This window comes from Neovison vison, chromosome 3 (assembly GCF_020171115.1).
Source record: "Neovison vison isolate M4711 chromosome 3, ASM_NN_V1, whole genome shotgun sequence".
NCBI lineage: Eukaryota > Metazoa > Chordata > Mammalia > Carnivora > Mustelidae > Neogale > Neogale vison.
This window is the reverse complement of record NC_058093.1, coordinates 105,773,564-105,786,098: the sequence shown is the minus strand read 5'-3', so window position 1 is coordinate 105,786,098 and position 12,535 is coordinate 105,773,564. Positions and strand designations below refer to the sequence as shown.

The following is a 12,535-nucleotide window of genomic DNA, read 5'->3' as shown; positions in this document are numbered from 1 at the left end:
CGAGGCAGAGGGAGGAAACAGACCCCACACTGAGCAGGGAGCCTGACATGGGGCTCAATCCCAAGGCCCTGGGATCTTGGCCTGAGCTGAAGGCAGACACTTAACTGACTGAGCCACCTAGGTGCCCAGCTCTCATTCTTTTTTATGGCAGAGTAGACACCCCCACACACCCATCCCCATATACCCTCCCCACATGCACACCCACACATACCCACCATCTTCTTTATCCATTCAACACTTGGGTTGCTTTCATATCTTGGCTATAGTAAGTAATTGTACAGTAAACATAGGGGTGCATATATCTTTTTGAATTAGTGTTTTTGTTTTGTCTTGGTAAATACCCAGGAATGGAATTACTAGGGTAATATGGTTATTTTTAATTTTTTGAGGAACCTCCAAATTATTTTCCACAGTGGCTGCACAAATTTACATTCCCATGAACAGTGCACAAGGGTTCCTTCTCTACATATTTGCCAGCACTTGTTATTTCTTATTTTTTTGATTCTATCCATATGACAGGTGTAAGGTGATATCTAATTATGGTTTTGATTTGAGTTTCCCTGATGATCAGTGATGTTGAGTATCTTCTCTTGTATCTCTTGGCATCTATATGTCTTTGGTAAAATGTCTATTCAGATTCCTGCCCATGTTTTAACTGGATTGTTTGGTGTTTTGGTGTTTAATTGTAAAAGTTATCTATGTATGTTGGATATTAATTTTGTATTGGATAAAGCATTTGTAGATATCCTCTCCCATTCAGTAGACTGCCTTTTTGTTTTGTTGATGGTTTCCTTTTCTCTACAAAAGTTTTCTATTTTGATGTAGTACTGATAGTTTATTTTTGCTTTTGTTCCTCTTGTAATCTATGAAAATGTTGCTAAGGTTGATGTCCAGGAAATTACTACCTGTGTTTTCTTTTAAGAGTTTTATAGTTTCAGGTCTGACATTTAGGTCCTTAATTCATTTTGAGTTTATTTTTGTGTATAGTGTAAAAAAGTGGTTCAGTTTAATTCTTTTGCATGTAGCTCTCCAGTTTTCCCAACAGACATTTATTTTGTAGTTTGAAGTTTTGTTGTTGTTGTTTTTAAAGATTTTATTTATTTGACAAAGAGAGTCAGAGAGCGCAGGTGACAGGAGGAGAAGCCAGGGTCCTGAGATCATGACCTGAGCCAAAGGCAGACGGATTGAACCACTTAGGCACCCCCTGTAGCTTCAAGTTTTTATTTAAGTTATAGTTAGTTAACATACAGTGTAATACTAGTTTTAGAACCAACATTGTTTATTGAAAAGACAGTCTTTCCCCCATTATATAGTCTTCCTTCCTTTGTCATAGATTAATTAGCTATATAAACATTGGCTTATTTCTAGGCTCTCTGTTTGTTCCATTGATCTATATGTCAGTTTTTGTGTTGGTACCATACTGTTTTGACTTGTATATCTTTATATTATATCTTGAAATCGGGAATTGTGATACCTGTGGCTTTGTTCTGCTTTTTTTCCTGGTTGGTTCCGCAGTTTACAGTCTTTTGTTGCTCCATACAAATTTTAGGGTTCTTACAGTTTTGTGAAAAATTCTACTGGTATTTTGACGGGAGTTGCATTGAATTTATAGATGGCTTTGGGTAATATGGACATTTTAACAATATTAGTTCTTCCAGTCCATGAATGAGCACGATATATCTTTTCATTTGATTATATCATCTTCAGTTTCTCTTATCAGTGTTTTAGTTTTCAGAGTACAGGTCCTCGTCTCTATAAGCTAATTATTTTTAGGGTTTTTTTTTTTTTTCCCTGTTTGGTACAATTGTAAATGGAATTGTTTTCTGAATTTCGTTTTCTATTACTTTGTTTTTGGTGTATAGAAGTGCAATAGATTACTGTATTCTGACTTTGTATCCTGCAACCTTTACTGGATTCATTTATAAGTTCTAATAGCTTTTTTAGGAGGGAGGAGAGTCTTCAGAGTTTTCTATGTTTAGTATCACATCATCTGCAGTTAGTGACAGTTTTACTTCTTCCTTAGCAATTTGGATGCCTTTTATTTTTTTTCCCCTGTTGATTGCTGTTCTTTGTCCATTTTTAAATTGGTGTTTGTCTTTTTGTTGTTGGACTGTAAGAATTCTTTATATCTTCTGGACATCAGACTCTTTTTTTTTTTTTTTTTTTAAGATTTTATTTATTTATTTGACAGAGAGAGAGATCACAAGTAGGCAGAGAGAGAGGCAGAGAGAGAGGAAGGGAAGCAGGCTCCCTGCTTAGCAGAGAGCCCGATGTGGGGCTCGATCCCAGGACCCTGGGATGATGACCTGAGCCGAAGGCAGAGGCTTTAACCCACTGAGCCACGCAGGTGCCCCTGGACATCAGACTCTTAATGGATATATGATTTGCAAATATTTTTCTCTGTTCCATGGGTTATCTTTTTTTTTTACTTGGTTGGTATTTAAAAGTTTTTAATTTTTATGAAATTTGTTACTTTTTTTGTTGTTACTTATGAATGGTAACCTTCATTTGAGTAAGAAAAGCTCTGGGTTTAAGCTAAGTTGAAAGAAGCTATTAATGTAATAGCAATACTTGTAGGGAAGAGAGGAGTTTCCTCGCAGGGTCTGTTTCTTGACATATTCAAAATTAGGTTGTTCTAAGATGTGTAATTGACTATGTTTATGTAACTCACGGGCTTAATATTTTTTAAGTGCACAATTGTGACTAAAAAACAGTAATGGAAAAGCAGCTGAGTAGCAATTGGAAAGGAGTGTCTTATCTGTAATAGAGCACTTCATCTTTGTAGGATTTTTTTGTTGTTGTTGCTAGGTTACCCAAAGGCCTTTCAGCTTTGAATGGCAAGAATATGGGAGTTAAAAATATGTTGTTTTATAGATGTTTTTTTTTCTTTTTTTCCATCTGCATATAATTAGCAAACCCCTTGAAGCAAAAATTACAGTTTTGCCTTCTGTGGGTTTCAAAAAGCAAATTATTTTCTATGTAAGTCTTTCTCTTAATCATGCAGATGTGCTTATGCTCCCAGGAGAATTGGATTTTCAGCATGAAAGAGCCAGTAATTACAGACTAGTCAGTGTCCTTTATCTGCGGCCACTTAATGATCTTTAATTAGATTTGATTGAAGTGAAGCCCATGGACATTAATTTGGTTAAAAATGTGCATGCTTTCGAGTTTCTTGAGCAAAGCTAACATGTTTATGAGGAAAGAATGAAAGTTTCATCCTGGTTAAATCTGTGAAAATTCCATAAAAATCCTGTAGCTAAAGAAAAAGAAAATACTGATTGCTGACAAAACTATAAACTAAATAACATAATTATAAAATTATCAACTAATACACGCCTGTATCTAGAGCATCATTTTCCTGCCAAATTGCATTCTGCCTTATGTTTTTCTACTAAAAAAAATTGTGTAATTTGAAAATGTTAGATGTCATTTCTAAATTATTAGAAATGAGAAATACTGTGCAAATCCGAAAGTGACTAGACCAGTGTTATTAGGTAAGGTTTGAATTACTGCCCAGTGTAGCTGGGACAAAGCATTCATTTAAAGGTAAATTGAGTGTCGTCTTTGTTAAGAATCAAGTCGTTATTATCTGTGTAGCCTAAAAACAGTGATTGTGAATAAGTGGATCAGTTGCTGGTCATGGGCTCCCATCCCCTTGCCTGCTTGTTTATTAGACTGTGTATATTACAAGGTCTGCAGTTCTGGTTTGGTATCTTAGGAAAGTGTTTCCATAGTCACAGGTCCAGGGATAATTATGTTAGATTACTTGCTGTCCTAAGGACAAGACCACCTGAAGTAGCCTGGGAGAGACTGCTTCTGACACCAGTTTTAAGTGGGTCAGGCTGCAGCTGACAGCTTCATCCTCTGTGTGGGACTGAGCTTGCTTTTTTGACATTATTCTTACTTAAGGTTTATGTTAGGAATGTTCTTCCCTGTTTTTTCAAGGGGAAAATCAGTCAGTTAAAACTGTTTTTAATACCAGTATTAAAGAAGGCTCTTTTCCATGAGTAAAGTCAGATGGAGAAGGTTCACGTCCCACTCAGTCCCCTTTTTAAAATAATTACTTATATATAGTCCAGGCTTTTATTTTGGAAGAGGGCGGCAGATCTGCCATTGGTGCAGATCACACTGAAGAAGGCGTGTGGGTGGGGAGTTGGCTGATGCTTAAGTTGCTGTGAGTAGGTGCAGCTTTCAGAGCAGTGTTTGTATTGTACCCAAATCGCGGACAGTCATGACTACTGGGAAAGGTAGGCTATTCTAATTTATTTTGAAATGCAATTGTAATTATTGCTGGTTTGCTAGGAAATAAGTAACATATTTAAGATATTCTATCGTTGCTTTGATACCTAAAAATTGTGAATGAAACTTAGGAAAAGAATTGCTAGGAGTATTTCCATGGGGGCTGGGAAAAAACTGTGAGATGTATAGATGCATTAACATTAATGTTGACCTTCAACAACTAAGGAGAAAGAGGAGATAGGCACAAGAAGTGACATTAGCTGTGTTTCATCTTGTTTCTTGTGCTTTAAATTTTTCCCTGCAGCTCTTGTATTCACAATATGTGGGGTTATGAAAATAAATTATTTTGCAATTACAAGACATTTGTTACTGAGTATAAGCTGTCTCCAAAGGAATCTGCTGGCCAGAAATTTCTAAGATTTTTCAGCAGTGGATAGAAAATGCATGTAACTCATAGCAGTATAGGGATGCTGCTTCTGTCTGGAAAATCACTGTGTAAGATTTTTCCTTCCCTGTGGACTGGCATTTTAAAAACGAAGAAATGGAACTGAAAAATTACAAAAGAATTGTTTTGCCAAAGACTTACCGATTAGCCTTCGATCTTTGCATGGAGCTTTGACCCGGGGTTTGGTAGTACTGAAATGATTTTGAAAGAACCCCTCCCCCCTGTGAACAGGTTTGTGTTTGAAGAAAGTGCAATAGATGTGATAGAGACAACCTGTGTGGCTTCTTCCCCTTCCTGTGGGGTGGTCTTCCTGGCAGGCTTTTAATTTGTTGTCTCTGAAGGATCTTTTCCCAGCCCTTCAACTGAAACAGGTATTACACAGAGTAACATTGTGCTGGATAACAAGTGTTCCTCTGCCTCCCACTGGGGGAAGCTGGCAAACATCCAGCTCATTTGTTCGTGTTTATTTTGTAGCGGATTTGCCTGGTCTGTCTATCTTAAGATAACTTGGGTTAAGTTTGCTGCAAATGGTCATGTTGGAAGAAGCCGCATTTCTGCTTGTGATATTTTAAAATTGAGAATTGGAGGTATATAGTGCTGGTGTTCCTTTTTATTTCATCTCTCATTACAGTACTCTGTATTCAGGTTAAGCCATTGTGGGAAATCAATACCTGGGGAGGAGAGCTAAATAATTCATGTTCTGAAGTGACCTTTTTCAGATCCCTTCATTTGAGTATTTAAAAGTGTGTTTCTTACAAGTGGCATTTGTCTTACGTTGTTATATTTTGACTTTTTTTTTTTTTTTTTTTTTAAACAAGGCAAAGTAATTGTGGGAGTTGAATGTGTCCATGTCAAAGCCTGTGGATCAGAGTTTAAAGTAGACTGTCCTTTTGCTCGTCAATTTCCTTTCAAGTTGCCTACCTTGTTAGCCACTGTTACCTGAAATGCAGCCTCCTAAGCATTGGTACCTTTTATCCTAAGGAACTGCAAATACAGTAGGAAACAAGGATTACAAGCTGCTTCTTGGAGCAATGGCTTGTTTGAATCTTCCTCTCTTGGTCCACAATGAATAAAGGGCCCATGAGCAACCTGCAAAATAGAAAACCAGCCATTTTACCACAATGGTATATCGAGTATTTTAATATTTCCAGAGCACTTTCCTGAGGGTTTTTTGTTATTTTTATGACTTTGCACAGCAGTTCCTTAAGGAGTGTTAGGTATAGTAGCTTTCTGACATGGACACAGGGGGTTTCAGGTTTGCTGTAATTGGCTTGATGGCTGGACGGAGCACAGAGCCCAGATTTTGCCTTCTTAGACCAGCCCTCCTCCTGGCGAGCTCAGGGCTACGATAAGCCGTTGGGTCTGGGGTTTGTTTTTGTTTTTGTTTGATTCTCAAATTGGGCTATTTTTAGTAGTTGTCTTTGGGAGTGATTTAAAAATGAAAGCATTCAAGGAGACATTAAAACAGGCCCTACAAGTTTTAGATGCCCTTGAAATAGGATATTCCCAGTCAGTTGTTTGCCCAGCGAGGGGCTGAAGGAGGTAATTCCAAGAGTTGGAATTATACTATGAACATGATTTTATTTTTCAAAGCACTTTGGTATTGCCTGTGGATGTGTGTGTGGGCGTGGGAGGAGTGCAGGAAAGGATGGACAAGTGCCTCATATGGAGAGCTGAGAAACCCAAGATCTTGACTGTAGGCCTCTGACTACTTAGAGTTAAATTTTTAAAATTGGGTTGCAGGGAGAAAGACTAATACAAGGTGGCCAATTTTAACCTTTCCAAATATAACAAGATTTAAACCAACCCCTTTTATCTCTTGGCATTTAATAAAACCAGGACTTTAGCACCAGTAAAGAAAAATAAGATGTAATTTAGGGTAAAGGATAGTCCTGTAAGTGAAAAAAATATAGATCTGTGAGAAATTGACAAGTTTTCCCTTGTAGTTCTTTGATGCAGACTAGTGTGAATCATCAAAAAGTGTCCCCAGTCCTAAGTGGTTTTGAGGACTGCTGGCCTAGGTGACTGGATTGGAAATGCACAAATGACTTTGAGGCAGGCATGAGTCAGCATGTGGACATGGGAACCCTTCAGACTGAGTGTCGGTGCTGTGCCCAAAGGAGCACTGCTACCCAGGGCAGGCTCCCTGTTGGTCAGCCTCGATTTCCTCCTGTGTGAGTGGGGATGACAGTTCCTGCACCACTGGGAGGAGAAAGTGAGACAGTGTATGTAGATAATTCGGTGCAGGACCTTGTCCATAGATACTGTTTTGTGTGATAGAGGGACACAGTTCACTGTGGTAGCATTTGCTGATATGATGGGAGGTAGGAGTTGGACTTAAGTTTAAATGATATGATTGGGGGCACCTGGGTGGCTCAGTGGGTTAAGCCTCTGCCTTGGGCTCACGTCATGCATGGGATCCAGCCCTGCATTGGGCTCTCTGTTCAGCAGAGAGCCTGCTTCTCCTTCTCCCTCTGCCTGCCTCTCTGCCTACTTGTGATCTCTGTCAAATAAGTAAATAAAATCTTTTTAAAAAATGATATGATTGATCTTTTTGCACAGATATGGAAACTCTCTTAAGAATAACAGGATGCAGAATCAGAGAATAATATCCCTTAAAAAGAAACTGCTAGGGCACCTGGGTGACTCAGTGGTTTAAACCACTGCATTCGGCTCAGGTCATGATCTCAGGGTCCTGGGATCGAGTCCCGCATCGGGCTTTCTGCTCAGCAGGGAGCCTGCTTCTCTCTCTCTCTCTCTCTCTCTCTCTCTCTCTCTCTCTGCCTGCCTCTCTGCCTACTTGTGATCTCTCTCTGTCAAATAAATAAATAAAATCTTTAAAAAAAAAAAAAAAGCTACCCATGGGGCGCCTGGGTGGCTCAGACAGTTAAGCTTCTGCCTTTGGCTCACGTCCTGGTTTTGGGGTCCTGGGATTGAGTCCTGCATCGATCTCTCTCCTCAGTGGGGAGCCTGCTTCTCCCTCTCTCTTCCTCTGCCTACCACTCTCTCTGCCTGTGTGCTCTCTCTCTGTCAAATAAAGAAAGAAAATCTTAAAAACAGAAACAAAACGAAAACAAACAAACAAACAAAAAAAAACCAAAGGAAAAGCAACTGCTACCCAGTGCCCAGATTTGGTTTCCACGAGCACTAGGGCTCTCTGGGCAAATGGCCGATTCCAGGACCGGAGCAGAGACAAGACGGTGTTGTATGTTGGAGCGCCAGAAAGTAAGAAAGTACTCCAAAGGCAAAGGAAAATGATGACGGGCTTACGACAGAATGACCCAGGAGTCAACTGAGCGATTTGCATTGGCCACAGCTGGAACATCAAGCAATGAAATAAGGTGGTATTGGATTGTAACCCACAGTATAAAATAAATATTGATGAGTCCATACTGATAACGATGAATGATTGAATAAATATGTAAATGGAGAAGAAGAGAGAAATGGCTGCAGAATTGCTCCAGAGCATTCATGTAACTACTCTACCCCAGAGGCAACCTAATGTCCCACTCTGTGTGTGATGTGCACAGTGACTTCCTTCCAGAGAGTACAGCATGGATGGGGGTGGGGGGGTGGGGCCGGGGAGAGGAACTTCATAGTGGAGAAACCTGGCCAGCACCGCCTTGGCCGGGTGATCAGGGTCAACATCAACAGTCTTGTTGAGAGAATGGCATTTTACCTCTGTGGTCTTCCTCCCTAAAACCCATAAGCTAAGCTGTCTAAATATGAGCAAAGCCTCAGTTAAACCCAATTTGAAGGATATGCTATAAACTGCAGAATTAGTACTACTCAAAACTGTTACGGTCGTGACACCTGGGTGGCTCAATCAGTTAATCATCTGACTTTGGCTCAGGTCATGATTTCAGGGTCCTGGGATGGAGCCCTACATCAGGCTTCCTGCTTAGTGCGAATCTGCTTCTTCCTCCCTCTCTGACCCTGCCCCCAGCTTGTACTTGTACACTTTTGGGTTTTCTCTCTCTCTCTCTCTAGCGTGCTCTCTCTCAAGTAAAATAAAATCTAAAAAACAAAAACCTGTCAAGGTCATGTAAAATAAGGAAGGTCATGGAAACTGTGATAACCTAGAGGCACTTAGGGACAAATGATAAATGATGACTAAGGTAGGTAGGATTGTGGTACAGATAAAGGACAGTAGGAAAACAGTAAGGAACTTGGAATAAATTATGGGTTTGGGTTAATAATAGTATATCAATATTGATTCATTAGTTATAATAAATACACTAATGTTAGGTGTTAATAATAGGAAGATTGAAGGTAGGGTACTGCGACCTCTCTTTTCTTCAACTCTGACCTAGTCCCAATTATAAACAAAAAACCAGAACTGAGTAAAGGGGTTGAAAAAGGAAGCTTTTTGTTCTTATTTTGCTTTCTCCTGGTGATATTTGAGTTATTTAACCATGCTTATGCATGTGTTAGTTTTGTTCTCTGAAAAGATTACATAATTTATCTGGGCAGTAGAATTAATTGCTTTTATTATGTTTTTAATGTTCTGTGTATTTAAGATACTTAATGCCATTTATTAAAAGATAAAATTGGAGGCAAAGAGAACCAGTTATAGAGGACTGTTTTGGTAAGAGGTGTTTTGCCTAAGAGGTGAGGAAGACTTGAATTGGGACAGCCGCAGTGGGACCAGAGAGGGAGTACGATGAGAGACAGCTGGAGGCAGCCCTGGCCGCACTTGGTGATTATTTGGGTGGTGGGTGGGGAGGACACTGCAGGAGATGGTGAAGGCGTAGGAAAAGCTGAGAATTCCGTATTTTGGCTTGACTCACTGGGTGGGTGGTGACAGGACTAGCAGAAGGAGGAGACTTGGAAGCTGGCAGGTTTTGAGGGTAGGGAGATGATTATAGTTTTGGACGTTTCAACTTAGAATTTTGATTTGTATGTGGGTTTGGTTCAAGTGGGTTTGTATCTTGGAGTAGACATGGGGTTGGTATTGAGAATAAGATTAGAATGTGAGTATTTATACTCAACTGTCTTATTTCTCTGCCTTCTTATGCAGAAGTATAATCATACTTTTGCCTCTCTCCTTTGGATTCTTGAGAATTCAAAGAAGTCATTACAGCAGGGGATGGTTGATTTGAAGGATTATTACACAAGAGGCAGGTAGCTCTTGGGGCAGTCACATTGTTATGAGAAACTTTTCCAAATTTGGCTGTGAATTTTTCCAGCTGACTCACTTTTGTTGCCTTCATGTGGTCATAAAGAATTGGGTCATGATTGGCACAGCAATCATTAAAGTGACATTTCCGTTCAGAGTGGAAGGTGTAGAATCTGGTATCTGACATTTCTTACATTTATTGCCCTTTTAGGGCAAGTTCACAAGTGAAGTAAGTAACTGGTTGAGAGGAGAAAAGAATGTTTAATCAGTGAAAAGATACACTGTGATTTTTGTTCCTGTGACACTCAGAAATTAAAGTGTTGAAATACTAATTGTTGATTCATAGAAGTCCCCTTTCAGCGTTCATCACCAACGTACAGACTGTTCACAGCCCTTAAAGTTGCTTAGAACTTTCCTAAGCGATAGTAAAAATTTAAGTCTAGGATATTCACTTAAACATCTGCGCTGTACCTTTTGAGTAACTTTTATGGGAAATAAGTAACAATTTATTTATTTTAAAGATCTTTATTTGTGAGTGAGCACAGCGAGGAGGGGCAGAGGGAGAGAGAGCCTCAAGCGGACTGCAGGCTGAGTGTGGAGCCTGGCTTAGGGCTCGACCCTGACATCATGACCTGAGCTGAAACCAAGAGTCAGATGCTCATCTGACTGCGTGACCCAGGCACTCCAGAAATAATTTAAATGCCCTACTTTTCTCCAACTTACTACTGCATAGAAGTTTAGGGTTATTATTACAGTTACATTAACGATGACCAGTTCCTGGTAGGCACGGTGGGGTACCAACACGCATAGGGGCACCAGTCTAAGTGAGTGCCAGCCTTTTTGGTTCGTGGTCTTCAGATACGTTGTTCCTTCCCATGGGAATACACTTGACTCATCATACCTCACTTATCCTCTCAGTTTGCCAGCATCATTTTCCAGGATGCACAGATTTCCCCCAGGAATGCCTTCTCTGGACCTGTGGAGCCTCTAGGAGTTTGCTTTCCAGAGGTTCTCCATGCAGCCTGGCTGGCAGCTCTGAGAGGAGGGATGAGACTGTCTTGTTCTCTGGGTTGTCAGCACCTAAGCTCAGGACCTGGCACAGAATGAGCATTTTAAAAACATCTTCTGAACACACAAATAAAAGTTGTATGAATAATCTTCATTGTACAGATGAGAAACAGGCTCAGAGAAGTTCAGTAACTTGTCTAAACTAAGAAACGTTCCCAGGATTTTTGAGGCCTGGAGAGTTTTTTGAAGTCTGTGTACGTTTCACTGCTCTCCATGCTGCCTCCCAAGGTTAGAGTCCCATGTGGGAGATCGAGCTCCAATTATTGTTTCATTTCCTTCGGGGAACTGTACACTATCTAATTGATTTACCCCCAGTGCTAGAACTGCCAGACCCTTTCTTCAGCATGAATGAGTGTAGCTCTGAGATGAGGAGGCTTTCACTGGTCCGCCCCCCATGATGTGCATGCGCACAGAGGCTGCTCCCAGCTTCCCCCTCCCCGCCATAACCTGACCATGCTGCATGCGACTGCTTATGTATGATGTCCCATCTGGCCCGATGCCCACTCATTGAGAACATATCTACCCAGTGACCTTCGGAATGAGCAGGATTGGTAAACCAGGCAGATGCAAAGTTATTGTAACTTTGTTAGAATGGGTTTTGTGGAGTCTTTATAACCAGGTTCAGGGTTGAATAGGTGTATACATTTGATTTTTTTTAAAAATGAAATTGGGAAAAAAAACGCAATCGAAAGTCCCTTTTCTTAAATCTTAAAATTAATTTTTAGCGTCTTTAGTTTACTTGGATTTATTTGTACAGAGATGAAAACTGTGCTTTATACCTGCAGTTCAGGCCACAATAAGCATAGGCCTATGGCCTTGAGGCTGGGCCCAAGCATCAGAAATTCATGGCACGTTTTCAGAGGAAGAGTAACCTCCTGGTAGTGCTCCTTTTCCTGCTAAAAGAGTGACCTCTACCCTGGTGCTTAATCAAAGGCATTCCTGTGCTTCATTGTTCATGGTAAATTGGACCCTTCCTCCTACATTTTCTCCCCTCCTACTCTTGAATTCCTCGTCCATGACAGAGATGCCTGAGTAATGCTCCTCACCCTTGTAAATGAGCCATATGCCTTTGGTGAAAGCCTTACAGAATGATTTTGGCCTTCCCTGAATCACCCTGTCCACACTGTCGCTCACCACCCCCTGTGAAATTTTGCTTTCTTCTGTTCCAGGACGCTGTTCTTTTCCTGCATCCCCCTCTTCGCAGATTTGTGTTAACTCTTTGTACTGGAAGTTCCCTGTGGGCAGTTAGCATGCATGTGTTGTTCTTACTGTATTCTCCAGGCCTAGCAAAATGCCTGAAAGCCAGTAGATCCTCATGTGTTTATTAAATGAATAGACAAAGGAAGGAGATATTTATCCAAGACAGGTAGCAACTAGCCTGCTGCTCCTTCTATAAATTACCTTGGCTGTTCTTCCTGCAAGCAAGTTAATGGTTTGCTCCTGAAGTTAGAGCAACTAAAAGGGAATCTCTTGGCTCCTTTCCATTCCATTTTCATTCCGTACCTTTCTGCCTCTTGCCTTCCCCCCTCCCCAACATTTCCTCATGTAGCTTTCCCTTTTCTCCTCCACCTACGTTAAGGAGCCCATTACCTACTGGAAGAGAATCCCAGCCTCTTAGGTCAGAGCATGGTTTTGAGCTGGACTGAGGGTGTCTGATGGTATCC

General features: G+C 40.5%; 1 protein-coding gene across 26 annotated transcripts in view; it reads left to right on the top strand.

Annotated features, from left to right (window-relative positions):
• CLASP1 (cytoplasmic linker associated protein 1) overlaps positions 1–12,535 on the top strand; it is a 269,463-nt gene that overhangs the window by 120,913 nt on the left and 136,015 nt on the right. Inside the window, exon 1 of one of the 26 annotated variants that reach the window (XM_044242663.1) lies at positions 4,145–4,247. The exons of the other annotated variants lie outside the window; for them this stretch is intronic. Within the exon in view, the coding sequence (XP_044098598.1) occupies positions 4,232–4,247 (16 nt within the window). The 5' untranslated portion in view covers positions 4,145–4,231. Of the gene's footprint in view, positions 1–4,144; positions 4,248–12,535 lie in introns of those variants that run through there. 26 annotated transcript variants of the gene reach the window in all.